The sequence below is a fragment of the Ranitomeya variabilis genome, chromosome 1 (genome assembly GCF_051348905.1).
Source record: "Ranitomeya variabilis isolate aRanVar5 chromosome 1, aRanVar5.hap1, whole genome shotgun sequence".
In the NCBI taxonomy this organism is placed as follows: domain Eukaryota; kingdom Metazoa; phylum Chordata; class Amphibia; order Anura; family Dendrobatidae; genus Ranitomeya; species Ranitomeya variabilis.
The window spans coordinates 1025759918-1025777277 of NC_135232.1; the positions used below are offsets into that span (position 1 = coordinate 1025759918).

General features: G+C 45.6%; 1 protein-coding gene across 2 annotated transcripts; it reads left to right on the plus strand.

Annotated features, from left to right (window-relative positions):
* The first annotated feature begins 3685 nt into the window (after nucleotides 1-3685).
* Nucleotides 3686-13886, plus strand: HELT (helt bHLH transcription factor). Of its 2 annotated transcripts, none has more exons than XM_077272434.1 (4): nucleotides 3686-4106; nucleotides 11278-11382; nucleotides 12526-12622; nucleotides 12777-13872. In XM_077272434.1, the coding sequence occupies exons 1-4, from the start codon at nucleotides 3711-3713 to the stop codon at nucleotides 13259-13261; spliced, it is 1083 nt and encodes a 360-aa protein (XP_077128549.1). In that variant the 5' UTR covers nucleotides 3686-3710; the 3' UTR covers nucleotides 13262-13872. The 2 variants fall into 2 exon arrangements, with proteins under 2 accessions (XP_077128549.1, XP_077128638.1); XM_077272523.1 differs by lacking the exon at nucleotides 3686-4106 and adding an exon at nucleotides 9104-11195 and having other exon boundaries at nucleotides 12777-13886.
* Nucleotides 13887-17360: the final 3474 nt, after the last annotated feature.

Sequence of the window (17360 nt, forward strand, 5' to 3'; positions counted from 1 at the left end):
GTGGTTTACCTGCTGAATTACCAAAATCAGTCCGAAAAAATCCGCAGAGTAATCCGCAGCATGTGCACATAGCCTTACACTTGCTCACAGCTCCACACCAACTGATATGGGCACAAATTGATTTTAGTCTCTATGTATGTGACTTCTCCGACTGATTCACAGACTGTACGTAGAGGTCAATGCTATATATGTGACTCATCCATGGAGCATCATACAGTGGGTACGGAAACTATTCAGACCCCTTTACATTTTTCACTTTGTTTCATTGCAGCCATTTGATAAATTTAAAAAAGTTCATTGTTTTCTCATTAATGTACACTATGCACCCCATCTTGACTGAAAAAACCCCATAAATGTAGAAATTTTTGCATATTTATTAAAAAAGACAAACTGAAATATCACATGGTCATAAGTATTCAAACCCTTTGCTCAGTCAAGATGGGGTGCAGAGTGAACATTAATGTGAAAAAAATAAACTTTTTTGAATTTACCAAACGGCTGCAATGAAACAAAGAGTGAAAAATGTAAAGGGGTCTGAATACTTTCTGTATCCACTGTATAAAATTGTAATTTGTGAGCCCCAACGGAGACAGTGATGATAATAATAATAATTTAAATGCTGTGGAACAGGGCCGGACTGGGACTAAAATTCAGCCCTGGCATTTGAAGTCACACAGGCCCACTTGTCGCATGGTGACTGTATAATATCTTTGTACACTTGTAGGTTACAAGAAGTGAGGGGAGTGTAACACGACTATATAACATATAATTACAGCTGTATCCAGCATTACAGCTCAGTCCCCATAGAATGTAATACAGCACAGCCCCCATAGAATGTAATGCAGCACAGCCCCATAGAATATAATGCAGCACAGGCCCATAGAATGGAATGCAGCCAGCCCCATAGAATATAATGCAGCACAGGCCCATGGAATGGAATGCAGCCAGCCCCATAGAATATAATGCAGCACAGGCCCATGTAATGGAATGCAGCCAGCCCCATAGAATATAATGCAGCACAGGCCCATGGAATGGAATGCAGCCAGCCCCCATAGAATGTAATGCAGGCAGCCACCATACAATATAATGCAGCACAGCCCCCATAGAATGTAATGCAGGCAGCCCCCATAGAATGTAATGCAGGCAGCCCCCATAGAATGTAATGCAGGCAGCCCCCATAGAATGTAATGCAGCACAGCCCCATAGAATGTAATGCAGCACAGCCCCATAGAATGTAATGCAGCACAGCCCCATAGAATATAATGCAGCACAGGCCCATAGAATGGAATGCAGCCAGCCCCATAGAATATAATGCAGCACAGGCCCATGGAATGGAATGCAGCCAGCCCCATAGAATATAATGCAGCACAGGCCCATGGAATGGAATGCAGCCAGCCCCATAGAATATAATGCAGCACAGGCCCATGGAATGGAATGCAGCCAGCCCCCATAGAATGTAATGCAGGCAGCCACCATACAATATAATGCAGCACAGCCCCCATAGAATGTAATGCAGGCAGCCCCCATAGAATGTAATGCAGGCAGCCCCCATAGAATGTAATGCAGCACAGCCCCATAGAATGTAATGCAGCACAGCCCCATAGAATGTAATGCAGCACAGCCCCATAGAATATAATGCAGCACAGGCCCATGGAATGGAATGCAGCCAGCCCCATAGAATATAATGCAGCACAGGCCCATGGAATGGAATGCAGCCAGCCCCATAGAATATAATGCAGCACAGGCCCATGTAATGGAATGCAGCCAGCCCCATAGAATATAATGCAGCACAGGCCCATGGAATGGATTGCAGGCAGACACCATACAATATAATGCAGTACAGCCCCCATAGAATGTAATGCAGGCAGGCAGCCCCCATAGAATGTAATGCAGGCAGGCAGCCCCCATAGAATGTAATGCAGGCAGGCAGCCCCCATAGAATGTAATGCAGGCAGGCAGCCCCCATAGAATGTAATGCAGGCAGGCAGCCCCCATAGAATGTAATGCAGGCAGGCGGCCCCCATAGAATGTAATGCAGGCAGGCGGCCCCCATAGAATGTAATGCAGGCAGGCGGCCCCCATAGAATGTAATGCAGGCAGGCGGCCCCCATAGAATGTAATGCAGGCAGGCAGCCCCCATAGAATGTAATGCAGGCAGGCAGCCCCCATAGAATGCCGCAGCCCCCATAGAATGTAATGCAGGCAGGCAGCCCCCATAGAATGTAATGCAGGCAGGCAGCCCCCCATAGAATGTAATGCAGGCAGGCAGCCCCCCATAGAATGTAATGCAGGCAGGCAGCCCCCATAGAATGTAATGCAGGCAGGCAGCCCCCATAGAATGTAATGCAGGCAGGCAGCCCCCATAGAAAGTAATGCAGGCAGGCAGCCCCCATAGAATGTAATGCAGGCAGGCAGCCCCCATAGAATGTAATGCAGGCAGGCAGCCCCCATAGAATGTAATGCAGGCAGGCAGCCCCATAGAATGTAATGCAGGCAGGCAGCCCCCATAGAAAGTAATGCAGGCAGGCAGCCCCCATAGAAAGTAATGCAGGCAGGCAGCCCCCATAGAAAGTAATGCAGGCAGGCAGCCCCCCCCCCCCCAATAGCTCCACAATCCAGTCATCACTGATTGATAAAAAAAAACAAACACTCTACTCACCTCTCTCCTCGTGCCCCGCGCTGCTCTGGCTCTGGTCTCAGCAGCTGCAGTCTGCCCGCCCGGTCACACAGCAGGTGCGCGATGATATGACGTCATCACGCACCCGCAGTGTCAGCGGCAGGCAGAGCGGGGAATGATGGGAGAGGGGGCGTCAGCAGACGCTCTCTCCTCCATCATTGCATTCAACTGTACCGGCGTCTATGACGCCGGTATAGTTGAATGCGGGGCCGGGAGTGTGCCGCGACAGTGTGGGGAGTGTGCCGACAGCGGCACATTCGAGCGGCCCACTACTGCCACCGGCCCTTCTGGCATTTGCCAGAACTGCCCTATGGCCAGTCCGGCCCTGCTGTGGAATATGATGACGCAATATTAGTGAAGTAAATAAATATGATTACAATGCAGTGAGTACATTAGCTTAGCTACAGGGGGGCAAAGGGTGCAGTCACCCCGGGCCCCATGCTAAGAAGGGCTTATCTAGAGCTACCACTACTCCAAACTGTATCGGCATGCACAGCGATAGTTAAACTCTACAGTGGGGCAGGGAAACATAATCTCCCTGCACTACCACTCATGTTATGTAGACTGCATGCCGATTTAAGCTTATGTTCTACATAAAAGCAGGGAGATGGACGGACGAGGTGGGGGTGGCATAATGATGTAATCATGTCGGGACTCTTTGTGATGACACGGCTTGGTCCAGTCTGCGGGTGGACTCCTCAGAATCCATGGTTAGGTAAGTATAACATGTTTTTTAATTTTAATAAATCTCATGGGGAGACTACTGAGGGCCATCCATACAGTGGGGGGGACTACTGGGGGTCATCCATACAGTGGGGGGACTACTGGGGGTCATCCATACAGTGGAGGGACTAATGGTGGTCATCCAGACAGTGTGGGGGGACTACTAGGGGTCATCCATACAGTGAGGGAGAATTACTGGGGACCATCCATACAGTGTTGGATGGAACTACTTTGGGCCATCCATGCATTGTGGGGGGACTTTTGGGGGCCATCCATAGTCTTGGGGAACTATTGGGAGCCATTTTACAGTATGGTGCCGAGCGCTGAGATCTCATCTCTCAAGATCTTGGTCCCGAGATCACCATCTACGCATGCGCCTCGTCCAGCAGCGGCCATATTCCCAGAGTCCACCACACACGCACAGGGAACCATGGAATTACCGGGGCTCTGGCCTGTCGCAAAACGTCGGCAGAGCCCCGGTGAGCACCGGACACCCACGCAGCACCGCTGGGCACCAGAGACACCCGTAGCACCGGCCAGCAACCGCCGGGCACCTGGAGACACCCGGCAGCAGCACAAGACCCCCGCACCAGCGTGCTGTACATCGGAGCCCCCTCATCCTAGCCTGTGTCCTGCAGCATCACCCCACTCCTGCCTCCTCCAGCAGCGACCCTGGGACTCCGCTTCACCGCACCCACCACCCCCGGTAAGCAATAAGATGCATGGATTATAAGAAGCACCACCATTTTATTAAAAAATATTTTTTTCTTATTTTTCTCCGCAAAATTTGAGGTGCGTCTTATAATCCGTAGTGTTTTATAATCCGAAAAATACGGTAAATTAAAATTTTACCACTAAAATGTTGTTTTAGCACCAAGTTTTAATTTTTCTAAGGCCTAATGTGAAATCGTTTTACAACAGACTGAGGACCATTTTTTCCTGAGTGTGCCAATACCATATATGTAATCGGGAAATATTATTAATGCACAGTGAAAAGCTCAGGAGGCAAGGAGCGCCAGATTTTACTGATACGCTTTGCAGGTGCCATGACCAACTGGGAGAGCCCCTGAGGTGCCAGAACAGCAGAGCCCCTCATAAGTGACCCCATTTTACAAACTACACCTCTCAAGGAATTCCTCTATGGGTGCAGAGGTCATATTGACACCATGTATGTGTCACACAATTTTATACCATTGGGCAGTGAAGAAAAAAATGACTAAATTTTTACCACCAAAATTTTGTTTTAGCCTCAGATTTTACATTTTCACACAAGAAGTGGGTAAAAATGGCACCAAAATTTGATTCACAATTTCTCCTGAACGTACCCATATGTGGCTGTACAGTACTACTTAGCCATACAGAGAGACTCGGGAGGTACGGAGTGCTATTTGCCTCCTGGAGCACAGATTTTCCTAGAATAGTTTGCGGACTCCATATACAGAGCCCCTAATTGCTAGAAGAGCAGAATCCCCCCTCAAGTGACCCCATTTTCAAAACTATACCCTTTGGGGAATTTATCTACAGATGTAGTGACAATTTTGACTACGGTACTTGGGTATTTTCCTGAAACAAGCAGCAATGAATATTGCTGAAATTGCAAACTGCTGTTGTAGTGATCAGTACGTTGTAGTAACCAGTACGTTGCTGTCACCAGTACATTATGCCCAGCTCGTATTTCTGGAGGCATGCACCCATAAGTTAGGTGGGCTCTCATTGCTTCAGAAATGCCAAACGTGGATCCTATATGTGGTTTAGGTACACTGTGGGGCTCAGAAGGGAGTAGGTATTTGGATTTGGAATTTGAATTTGCTGAATTTATTTTTGAGGGTTATGGAACCATTTCGCTTTTCGCCTTTGTGCTACCAGTAACCTGGAAGCCCCCTATATTGTCGTTAACAGATGACAGACCTGAGTGGGGACTTGCTTTTTTTATAGATTGAGCTGAAGCTTTTATTGGGAACATTTTACATAATGTTTGGGATCACATTTACCTGGCGCTCTACGCTGACCACTTACTTTGAGGCTTCCATCAAAATCTCTGAGTGACATGATTCAGATGAAATCCCAGAGGGATCCATTCACTATATTGAGGCAGCAGAGTTACTCTGGACTCTGTCTGTCCTCTGTTCAGCGTTAAGGCCCCGTCTCACTAAGCGATTTACCAACGATCACGACCAGCGATATGACCTGGCCGTGATCGTTGGTAAGTCGTTGCGTGGTCGCTGGGGAGCTGTCACACAGACAGCTCTCTCCAGCGACCAACGATCAGGGGAACGACTTCGGCATCGTTGAAACTGTCTTCAACGATGCCGAAGTCCCCCTGCAGCACCCGGGTAACCAGGGTAAACATTGGGTTACTAAGCGCAGGGCCGCGCTTAGTAACCCGATGTTTACCCTGGTTACCAAAAAAAACAAACACTACATACTCACCATCTGTTGCCCGTCAGGTCCCTTGCCATCTGCTTCCTGCTCTGACTGAGCCGCCGTACAGTGAGAGCAGAGCGCAGCGGTGACGTCACTGCTGTGCTCTCACTTCTCACTGTACGGCCGGCAGTCAGTGAGAGCAGGAAGCAGACGGCGAGGGACCTGACGGACATCAGATAGTGAGTATGTACTGTTTGTTTTTTTTTACATTTACGCTGGTAACTAGGGTAAACATCGGGTTACTAAGCGCGGCCCTGCGCTTAGTAACCCGATGTTTACCCTGGTTACCAGTGAAGACATCGCTGGATCGGTGTCACACACACCGATTCAGCGATGTCAGCGGGACCTCAACGACCGAAAAAAGGTCCAGGCCATTCCGACACGACCAGCGATCTCACAGCAGGGGCCTGATCGCTGGTACGTGTCACACATAGCGAGATCGCTATGGAGGTCGCTGTTGCGTCACAAAACTTGTGACTCAGCAGCGATCTCGCTAGCGATCTCGCTATGTGAGACAGGGCCTTTAGCCTTTTCAGAAGTGCACAATTGTGGCCGACCGTGCTTTTATGCAATAATAAAAAGACGGACACCGCTGGATCACAGGTCAGAAGACGTTCACAGTGCCTCCATTTGCCTCATTATGGGGAATCTTCCGTTAAGGGTTCTGTCTGAATCACGTATTTCAGATTTACATGGAAACCCCAGTGCAAGCGCTCAGTGCAGATAAATGTGCTCCAAGCCTTACTCCGATCTTTGGGAGGCAGAATGAAAAAATCAACAGCGGGTGAAGAATTGCTTGTATTTACATATTTTTACACTATTCCTCGTGCGGTGTAAGTGATTAGGTGACTTTATTCTTCGGGTTGGTGCGATTACAGCGATACCAGATTTATATAAGGTTTTTATGTTTGGCTGCTGTCACACACTAAAAGACGCTTTTTATTGCAAGAAATAGTTTGTTGCATCGCCATATTTGGAGAGCTATAATTTCTCCATATTTTGTCCCACAGAGCCAAATGCGGGCGTGTTTTTGCGGGAAAGAGTTGAAGTTGTTATTGGTTCCATTTTCAGACACATGATTTAATTTTTTTGATTACTTTTTATTCCTATTTTTGAGAGGCAAAATGAACAAAAACCAGCAATTCAGGATTTTTTTGGGTGGGGTGGGGGTTTACGTCAATCCGCAAGTGGTAAAATTGATAAGGCAGTTTTAGTCTACGGGTCAGTACGATTACAGCGATACCTTATTTATATTGTTTTTTTTTTATGTCTTGGCGCTATTACGCAATAAAAACTATTTTATAGAAAAAATAATTATTTTTGCATCGCTTTATTCTAAGAGGTATAACTTTTCTATTTTTCCGCTGATGGAGCGTCATTACAGCTTGTTTTTTGCGGGACAAGATGATGTTTTCAGCGGTACCATGATTATTTATATCCTTCTTTTTGATTGCGAGTAATTCCACTTTTTGTTCGGCGGTAAGATGATAAAGCATTGATTTTTACCTTTTTTTTATGTGTTCACTAAAGGGTTTAACTAGTGGTCAGGTCATTCTGGACACGGCGATACCAAATATGTGTACTTTTTTGTTTATTTTGTTTTCATACAAATATTTATTTATCAGTACAATATCTTTAAATGTTTTTATTATTATTATTTTTTTTTTTTTTACTTTTTCCCACTAGGAAACTATCATTTTTTGCAGGGTGAGCACTTGTATAGCATGGGGATGCAGCAGCATCCCTATGCTGTGCAAACTGTCAGCTCTGCACCGACAGATAAAGTTGCTGATCACGCTCTGAGCATGATCTAGCAATTTTACTAGCTTTGGTGACCCGGCTGTTGTCATGATGACATCGGGTCACCATAGCAATGATCCGGACCCGCGTCATGCAGCGGGGTCTCCGATGCAAGGGCAGAGGGGCTGTCATCCCTATGCTGGCCCATGGTGCGTGGACGTATTATTACTGCAAATGTTGGAAAGGAGTTAAAAAAATGTCATAAGAAGTATCTTTCTTAAAAATATATGCATATAATATTCATGACCCACCTAATAAATTAAAAACAGTAACATTCAAACCACATGTGGAAACTGCTATTTAAAGCAGAATACACAGTGATTTTTCTCTCCTCAATCCACGCCAAAAATAATTTAAAAAATATAACAGTTGATCAATAGTTTTAAAACTACCATAAAATGGTTATAATCTAAATATTATATGCCCCACAAAAATAGTGGCCCACCTACTGCAGTATCTCAAGGGAAAAAAAAATTATGGCTCATGGAATGTGGCCACATGAAACATTTTTCCCTTGAAATATACAGTGGTGTGAACATTTTTTTGCCCCCTTCCTGATTTCCTATTCTTTTGCATGTTTGTCACACTTACATGTTTCAGATCACCAAATTTATATATTACACAAAGATAACACAAGTAACCACAAAATGCAGTTTTTAAATGAAGGTTTGTATTAAGGGAAAAATAAATCCAAACCTACAGGGCCCTGTGTGAAAAAGAGATTTCCTGTACACTGACAATATACACTGTATACTATGTACAGAGCTCCTGTGTATAATGTCACTGGTGATCCCTGTATTACCTGTACACTGACACTATATACAGAGCTCCTGTGTATAATGTCACTGGTGATCCCTGTATTACCTGTACACTGACACTATATACAGAGCTCCTGTGTATAATGTTGCCAATGATCACTGTATTACCTGTACACTGACACTATATACAGAGCTCCTGTGTATAATGTCACTGGTGATCCCTGTATTACCTGTACACTGACACTATATACAGAGCTCCTGTGTATAATGTCACTGGTGATCCCTGTATTACCTGTACACTGACACTATATACAGAGCTCCTGTGTATAATGTTGCCAATGATCACTGTATTACCTGTACACTGACACTATATACAGAGCTCCTGTGTGTAATGTCACTGGTGATCCCTGTATTACCTGTACACTGACACTATATACAGAGCTCCTGTGTATAATGTCACTGGTGATCCCTGTGTTACCTGTACACTGACACTATATACAGAGCTCCTGTGTGTAATGATGATGGAGAGGCAAAGAGTCAGCATTTGGAAAGATTTGAAATCTTAGGGTATGTGCTCACCATAAGTAATTGCTGTGGGTTGGGCGCTGCATATTTATGCAGCATCAAACCCGCAGTGGCCAGCTGTTACAGCATAGTGGATGGAATACTGTGCCCACTATGCGACTCTGCGCACCTGCGGACACTGACATGCCTAGCAACTTTCCAAACCGCAGCACGTCAATTTCTCTTGTGGAGACATCAGTCTCCGCAACAGAAATTACATCAATAGAATGTATTGGATGCGGTGAATCCATGTAGAAGGGAAAACCAAGCTGTCAGAGCTGCTGAAGCGCTGGGTCCGGAACTGCTGGGGCCGAACCTTCTGTTCCTGGGGGGAAAGAGATTGCAGTCGGAGCGAGCCAATGACCAGGGTGAAAGGGGCGTGGCCAGTCAGTGTGAGGTAAAATGGGTTGCATGGAAGTGATCTTCCTGCCAGAACGCTGAGAGGGGAGCAACAGGCCACGGCGTGAAGAATGTTTTTTCTCACATGCCAAAAGCCTTGAAAAAGGAAATGACATGTGGTAATCACACACCTGGACCCGTTGAAGCGCACGCGAAACGGCCGTCGTCCACCTCCTCTTCCCCACATCCCTCTGTACACCTGCTGCGTCCATGGACTGTTTCTAACCTTGTAATGGTTTAATAAAGACATCGCTCTAACTGCATATGGGTGAGTGCCGCATCTCTTCATATTTTTATACCGTGTGCTTGATGCTTTTTTGTGCTGAGCACCGGATACCCACTGCATTGTAACGCTGATTATCGGGTCTTAAATAGATCAACACTGCATGTTCCCCTGGTGCCGTTCATTCACTTTTTCTTCTTTGGACATTTGTTTATTTAGTTTTACCTTTGCACGCTTTGTTTACCCTGCTATCTCCCCGTGAGTTTTCCCACTGTTAATTTCGTTTGTCCCTGCTCTGCAGCATCTGGGTTACCGCATCCCAGTGCCCGATTATTGCATCCGCACGGTTCAGTGACCACATATGGATTCACCTGCGTTCAATAGACGGCAGCACTTTAGAAGAAGCGAACATGCCAGCGTCCACAGCTCTGCTACTTCCAGATTGTGGGCACATAGCCTTATGTTCCCCACAGTTGTACATGAGCCATTATTACCAGGCCTCGGCTATTTAATTACATCAAGTACTCGGGAAGACGACCGTATTTTTGGTCCGAGTGTGATCCGACAAAAAAAGTTCGTCTGAAAAAAAAATTGCAGCATGCCTGATTTGCATCTGATATTCTGATAGCACTCATCCATGCAAGTCAATGAGTCGGTGGAAAACAGTGGACTGCACTCGGATGACATCGGACTGCACTCGGATGACATCGGGACCGCACTTGGATGACATCGGGACCGCACTCGGATGATATCGGACTGCACTCGGATGACATTGGACTGCACTCGGATGATATCAGACTGCTCTCGGATGACATTGGACTGCACTCGGATGACATTGGACTCCACTCGGATGACATTGGACTGCACTCGGATGACATTGGACTCCACTCGGATGACATTGGACTGCACTCGGATGACATTGGACTGACAGAATGGAGACAATAGAGAATTTTGTTTCCATCTTCTCCCCATCCGAGAAAATCAGATCACACTTTGATTAACATAATCGGTCCGATTTTCTGGAATAAGAAGACGCTGTGGGGTGACCCCGGCTGAACACTCCATGTGGAAGTGCAAGTTATATAATGTTTTCTGTATTTCAGCAAGTCCTTCAGGTAATCAGTAGCAGAAATCCATTGGTGGGCGCAGCCTCCCCAGCACGGATCTGTGAGCAGGCAGGGCTGAGTGCTGCCCCCTCATCATGTGGTGGATGTGCGCACTGCACCGGGCCGGCCTTCTCTGCTGCCGCCACTTGTCACAGGTCAGCAGCCTGCTCCGCTGGGGGTCATCACAGGGGGCTCCGTGTAAGGTGGACCCCTCACCTCTGTCCTCCTTATCACTTGTCCAGCCAAGGTCACGTGGATTAACACGGTGTGTGCGCCCCCTCCCCGGCAGCCCCCGTCCCACACAGGGATTTGTGTGCTGTTAGCGCCGCCGTCTCGCCTGGTGATCAGCCCGCCCTCCATTCTCTGCGCCGCTAATCCCTCAATGCGCCGGGCTCACAAGTGATCGCTTTATAAGCGCAGCCGGGTGGGCGAGCACACAGGACCCGGCACACAGGACCCGGCGCACAGGCAGCATGGACCGCGGGCTGACGGCGGCACCGGCCAGAGTGAAGGAGCGCAGAGTGAGTGCACAGGGGCGACGAGAGACCGCCGCAGCCTGCCCGCACCTGCGCACTAATGTACCTGTCACTTGTCTCTTTCCAGAGGACCCCCGTGTCCCACAAAGTCATAGAAAAGAGGAGAAGAGACAGAATCAACCGGTGCCTCAGTGAGCTGGGCAAGACTGTGCCAATGGCGCTAGCCAAGCAGGTGAGAGACCTGCACATGCCTCCTGCATCCTGCCAGCACTCCTCTGCCTGATAGTCGGCCCATCTATTAGAGAGCAACTTACTATCTCTCTCTACCATCTATCTGTTATCTATCATCTATCTATAGAACTCTATCTATAGAACGATCTATTCTATGTATTCTATCTATCTGTTATCTATTATTTATCTAGCTATAGAACTATATATCTATCTATCATCTATCATCTATCCCTCAGAAGTCCTTTAATTGGAGCTGATTTACAAAAGCCATATACAATAATCATTTATTTGTCTCTGTGTGTACTTTATCACTTCTCTGTCAATAGATCTTAACGTTTCGGTTCAGCTGAAAACCTTTTTCAAGCAGCCGACTATTGAAATTATTTACTAGTGCTGCTTTCAAGTCTTCTTTTTTCTGTTTGTCTATCACTTAATGTATCTTATCTATTAAGAAAATGCAAAATGTTTCAACCAATATGCTGTCTCCATTATTTCCTTTATGTATTGGAGGAAGTGTTTTTTCCAGGCAGTCTTGGCCCCCTATGTTTTGCTGGTGCTAATTCTGTTTTTCTTCTATCTATCTATCTATCTATCTATCTATCTATCTATCTATCTATCTATCTATCTATCTATCTGTTATCTATCCATTTATTATCTATCTATCCATCTATTATCTATCTATCTTTCTATCTTTCTATCTACCATCTATCTATTATCTATCCGTCTATCTATTATCCATCTATCTATTATCTATCTATCTATTATCTATCTATCTGTCTTGTCTGTCTATCTCATCTTGCATCCATTTTCACCTATTTTCTCCGTGTATTCTATGACAACTTCTCAAATAAATCTTTAAGTATGATGCTAGACCCCAATATGTCCGTCTACCCAACCTATAAGGAATGGCCACTGATGATGAGTTTTATGTCCTGTTTAGTGCTCTGAACAGCTTTAGGGACCGGTCAGAGTTGCTGCCAGGTTCCCTGTAAATGGCTCCAATGGTTTCATGCAGCTCCTGGAATCGGATTTAACTTGAAGCAGCAGACAAGATTGTGTTTGTTCTGTTTCCAGTTCACAACTCCATTATCAGAACTTTCCTCCTATAATTTCTGTATAAATGATATTCACGTCTCATCTGTAGAATTCCGGCAAACTGGAAAAAGCTGAAATTTTGGAAATGACTGTCCAGTACCTCAGAGCGTTACATGCTGCTGATTTCCCAAGGGGGAGAGATAAAGGTGAGGCATTGTCTGGGTTTATAGTCTTCATCAGTTGTTCTGTTTGTTCAGATTTAATCTTCATCATTTATAAATATAAGTCGTCATGTTTCGTTTATATGTTTTCTCGTATCATCTCTGCTTCACGCTGATTTCTACTTCTGCCTCCCGACAGACCTTCTCTCTGAATTTGCCAATTACTTCCATTACGGCTATCATGAATGCATGAAAAACCTGGTCCACTACTTAACCACTGTAGAAAGGATGGAAACCAAGGACACCAAGTATGCCCGAATTGTTGCTTTCCTGCAGTCTAAGGCGCATTTAACCACTGAGCCCCTGTTCAGCTCTTTGCCGGATGTGGAAATGTCTTGCCAACTTCATTCCTCCCCACCTGATTATCCAAGCCCTGGTGACTCCACATTCACACAAAGTCCAGGCGGATCATTTTCCTGGCATAGCACTACCAGGAGCCCCACACTAAATTATCTCACCGGTCCCACCACCATGCCCATCCCGTGCACGCCGCCACAGCAAACTCAACACAGTAGCTTCTTATCACCGATGCAGAGCCTGGACAGGCATTATCTCAATCTCCTGGGGCACTCCCATGCCAATAGTTTCAGCATGCACAGTGCCCAGCACCCTGCGGTGCTGTGATCCTCACCCTCCACGTCTCACATACACAATGTGCAAAAACTCAAGACCTCTGGGTGGCAAAAATGATCATATCTCACTCACGAGACACATCTGCCACCATGGTCCCATTAGCACCCACCCATCAGATCTTCCCTCAAACCTGCACTATTGAAATAGTAGGTAGAAGCTGATTGCTGGTTATTGGCACCATTTCATTTGCACAATTACCACCTCATAACACAGAGGGGTAAGACCCTGGGTTGTTTTTTCCCCCTTATGGGCTGCCCAAAGTCGTTGCCCGCACTGAGCCGTGAATTATGGGTTAAAGATTGTACACAATTTAATTATATAGTTACCTCCAAGTGTCCAAAAAGAGAAAATGAAAGTTTAATGACTCCTAATGATCTGACAAAACTTTGTAGCGGCACCACCCCACGGAGACCGCTCTGCTCCCCGTGATGAGCCCTTTGTCCCGCTGCTCAGCAGCCGCCACCGAGGGTCAGAATCACCATTATTATGTAAATACTTGTAAATTGTAATGTGCTCATTAATTTATTGAAATGCAAAACTTTCTCTTCTGCTAAAGCCTTTGTACAAAGTTAGATATATTTATACTGTACATTTGTAATAAAAGTTTGTGCACTCTTTGTGTGTTGCTTGTTTAGACTTTCTTAGATTCTGGTGGAAGTTTTATAAACTCGCTGCATAATAATTCTGATGCATAAAGCCAATGTTTGACTGTGGGATGTTATAAGAAATAACACTTTGTACTGTCTATATAAAAAATACAGGGGTGGGGAATCCTAGTATTTCTACACCAAGTGCAGCTGCATAGGGGTCCTGCAAATAAAGGGGCTATTGATAAGATAAATGAAAAATAATAGCATTTTCTGCCTATTAGAGGGCACATAAGAGACTACAGTAAAAAAGCTCACTGAGTGATATTAATACATAAAGGTTATAATACCATAATTCCTGGAATCTTACCAATAGATACCAATTTATCAATGGTAATTTTCTCAAAATTGGCTTATTTACCTTCATCTGTTACTATAATTACTATCTATTATTAGTTTATTATTTATATTTATTTTTATTTCATTTTTTACTATTTATTACTATTATTACTGTTACTGTCAGCCTGTTACAATTATTGAATTTGAAGATTTCGATAGAAGTTGCCCAAACAAGATAATATCTTTATTCAATAAATTCATTTGGCGCATTTTACTCCAGCAATCTTTCCACTGAGACTAGTATACAAAACTAATTTCATGTAATCTATATATTCATTTATATAATTATATGTAAATATATTTATTTTTACATTTTTTGCTGATATCAGGGGGAAATAAATGTTAGTTTTCACTTTTTTCTGATGGCAAAAGACAACTACCGTACATTACAATTTATTTTAAATTGTATTCTCCTTTCTATAAAAATTATTATATATCATAAATAGTTTTTTTTTTTTATGGGAGCAGGTCTAGAAGCAGTGATTCAGATTGGTGGCGGTTTACTTTTGTCTTTATTGCTTTTTTTTTATTTACACACTACACCCCTTGATAAGGTCATAAAAGATTTCTGGAGATTATTTCAACTGCTTTTGGGTGGCAGCTGAGCTATGTGTGGTATTCGACAAATGCTAAATCTCACTCAAGTGCAGAGGGATGGGTTGAGGAGTTCTGAAAGGGAATCTGTCATAAAGATTTTTAACCTGCAGATTAACCCCATATCTGCAGATTAATAGTGGTTTTTTCTGATGGCAGGTTCCCTTTAAACACATTTTTTAAATCTCATTTTCCCTGTAACTGGGGCTGATATATTAGCTCCAGTTACAGGGAAAATCCAGCCTCCTGATTGAACTCTAGAGCTGATCTGGGTCTGCTAGAGCCTAGTAGATTCTGTTCCCGCCAGCACTTGGTGATCATGTGATCGCTGGGTCCACAGAAGGAAGCGCAGCTAGCCCCTCCAATACTAAATACCCAAGCATTCGGTGCTGTGTGTATATAGCCCTCCCTTCTCCATGGGGATTCCGGCTGTGTCTTGACAATTGGCTCCCTGCTCCGCACAATCTTGTGCAGCTGCTTAATATATGCATTGCCATTCTAAGATGTCATTGCAGAGTTATTTGTGGACCAACTGGTCATTTAATATCTATGGGCAGTCCGGTGACAGTTACTGACCTATCTGTGATCGTTGATGTTATGTATGAACAATGCCATAAGCTAAAATGATGAATTCATGATATGGACTTTTGACTTGATCTGTGTTCTGCTCTGCTATTGGGACAGCGCAGATCTGTTTGGTACACACAAGTCCGAAATATCAGACCAGATTTTTTACGAACTGCTTTAGTCTGTCATGCGGGTACTGGGTAGACTACAGCTGATTACCCGGGCCCCTGTGATATCCCTCAGACTAGGGAAAACCCTGTCTGTCCCTCTCCCAGAATTTACACTGATGGTGTGCTTGTCTGGGCCGCCAGGCCTGACCCTGACTCCTGTTTCAGTCCTATGCTGAAACCTCCACCCGCCAACCAGTGATTAGACCACACACCAACCCCTACAGAAAGCACAGACAGGGAAAACTAAAAACGCACCACGCCGCAGACACACAGGAAAATACAATATTGTGCACAGGGCAAAACAAATACAAATATAGGAAGGAGAAATATGACAAAGGATAATACACCACCAGATACGATATTTCTTCTCCTAGACCACCACTCCAGATCACCAGGCACAAGACACAAGCTATAATCGGCGAGGCCCAAAGTCCAGAATGACTATTTAAAGGCCGTGGGCGTGACCCAGCCTCCAACCAAATTACCAGCTAGATTAACCCCGAGCAAGCTGGATAAAGTCTAGCCGACGCCACTGAGCGTGTAGTGGACGTAAGTGGAATTACCGCTGTCTGTCGGACGCCCTAGTGTGAACAGCATCCGACATGACACTACCCCGCCTTCTACGAGGGACCTCAGGGCCCTTACGACGTATAGGACCCGGCTTGTCCGGATGGCGGCGGTGAAACATACTGACCAGCCGGTCCGCATGTATGTCCGAAGCTGGTACCCAAGACCTCTCCTCCGGCCCATAACCACGCCAGTGTACCAGGTACTGTAATGTGCGGCGCACTATACGAGAGTCAACCACCTTGGAGACTTCAAACTCCAAATTGCCATCCACCAAGACTGGAGGTGGCATCGGCGCCGCGTCCACGGAACCCACCACCTTCTTTAAAAGAGATCTGTGAAACACGTTGTGTATCTTATATACCGTAGGAAGCTCCAATCGGTAGGCTACCGGGTTAATGATGGCGGCGACCCTAAATGGACCAATAAACCTTGGACCTAATTTCAGGGATGGTACTTTGAGTTTTATGTTTTTTTGTGGACAACCACACCCAATCACCCACACTCAGGTCTGGACCTGGCACACGTCTACTGTCAGCCACTCGTTTGTACCTTGCACCCACGTTCAGCAAGCGCTGTTTCACTCTCCTCCAAATGGATGACAGTTGTGCTCCTAACTGGTCCTCCTCCGGGACGCCAGCAGAGCCACCCTGACGCAGAGTACAAAATTGAGGATGGTGCCCGTAAACACAAAAGAACAGGGACTCCCCAGACGATTCCTGGCGGTGATTATTAATGGCAAACTCAGCCAAAGGAAGGAACGTCGACCACTCCTCCTGGTTGTCAGAAACAAAGCAGCGTAAGTACTGCTCCAAATTCTGGTTCATACGCTCGGTCTGACCATTTGACTGAGGATGAAACGCCGAAAAATGCGACAACTTGATCCCCAGCCGTGAGCAAAATGCTTTCCAAAACTTTGCCACAAACTGAGTACCCCTATCAGACACTATGTCAGACGGGACCCCGTGAAGTCTGACCACCTCCTGCACAAAAACCTGAGCCAGAGTCTTCGCGTTAGGCAACGAAGGCAAGGACACAAAGTGCGACATCTTTGAGAACCGATCAACAACCACCAAGATAACCGTGTTCCCAGCTGAGGAGGGTAGGTCTGTAATAAAATCCATGGAGATCTCCGTCCATGGCCTACTGGGTACCCCTAGAGGATGTAATGAGCCAGCAGGACGGGAGCGAGGCGTCTTAGCCCTA

Excerpts from the sequence above, each read along its gene's own strand:
- HELT (XM_077272434.1), top strand. The coding sequence starts at position 3,711 with ATGGTGCCGAGCGCTGAGATCTCATCTCTCAAGATCTTGGTCCCGAGA. Across the intron at positions 4,107-11,277 it reads CACCGCACCCACCACCCCCG|AGGACCCCCGTGTCCCACAA; the intron begins GTAAGCAATAAG and ends GTCTCTTTCCAG. Across the intron at positions 11,383-12,525 it reads CAATGGCGCTAGCCAAGCAG|AATTCCGGCAAACTGGAAAA; the intron begins GTGAGAGACCTG and ends TCTCATCTGTAG.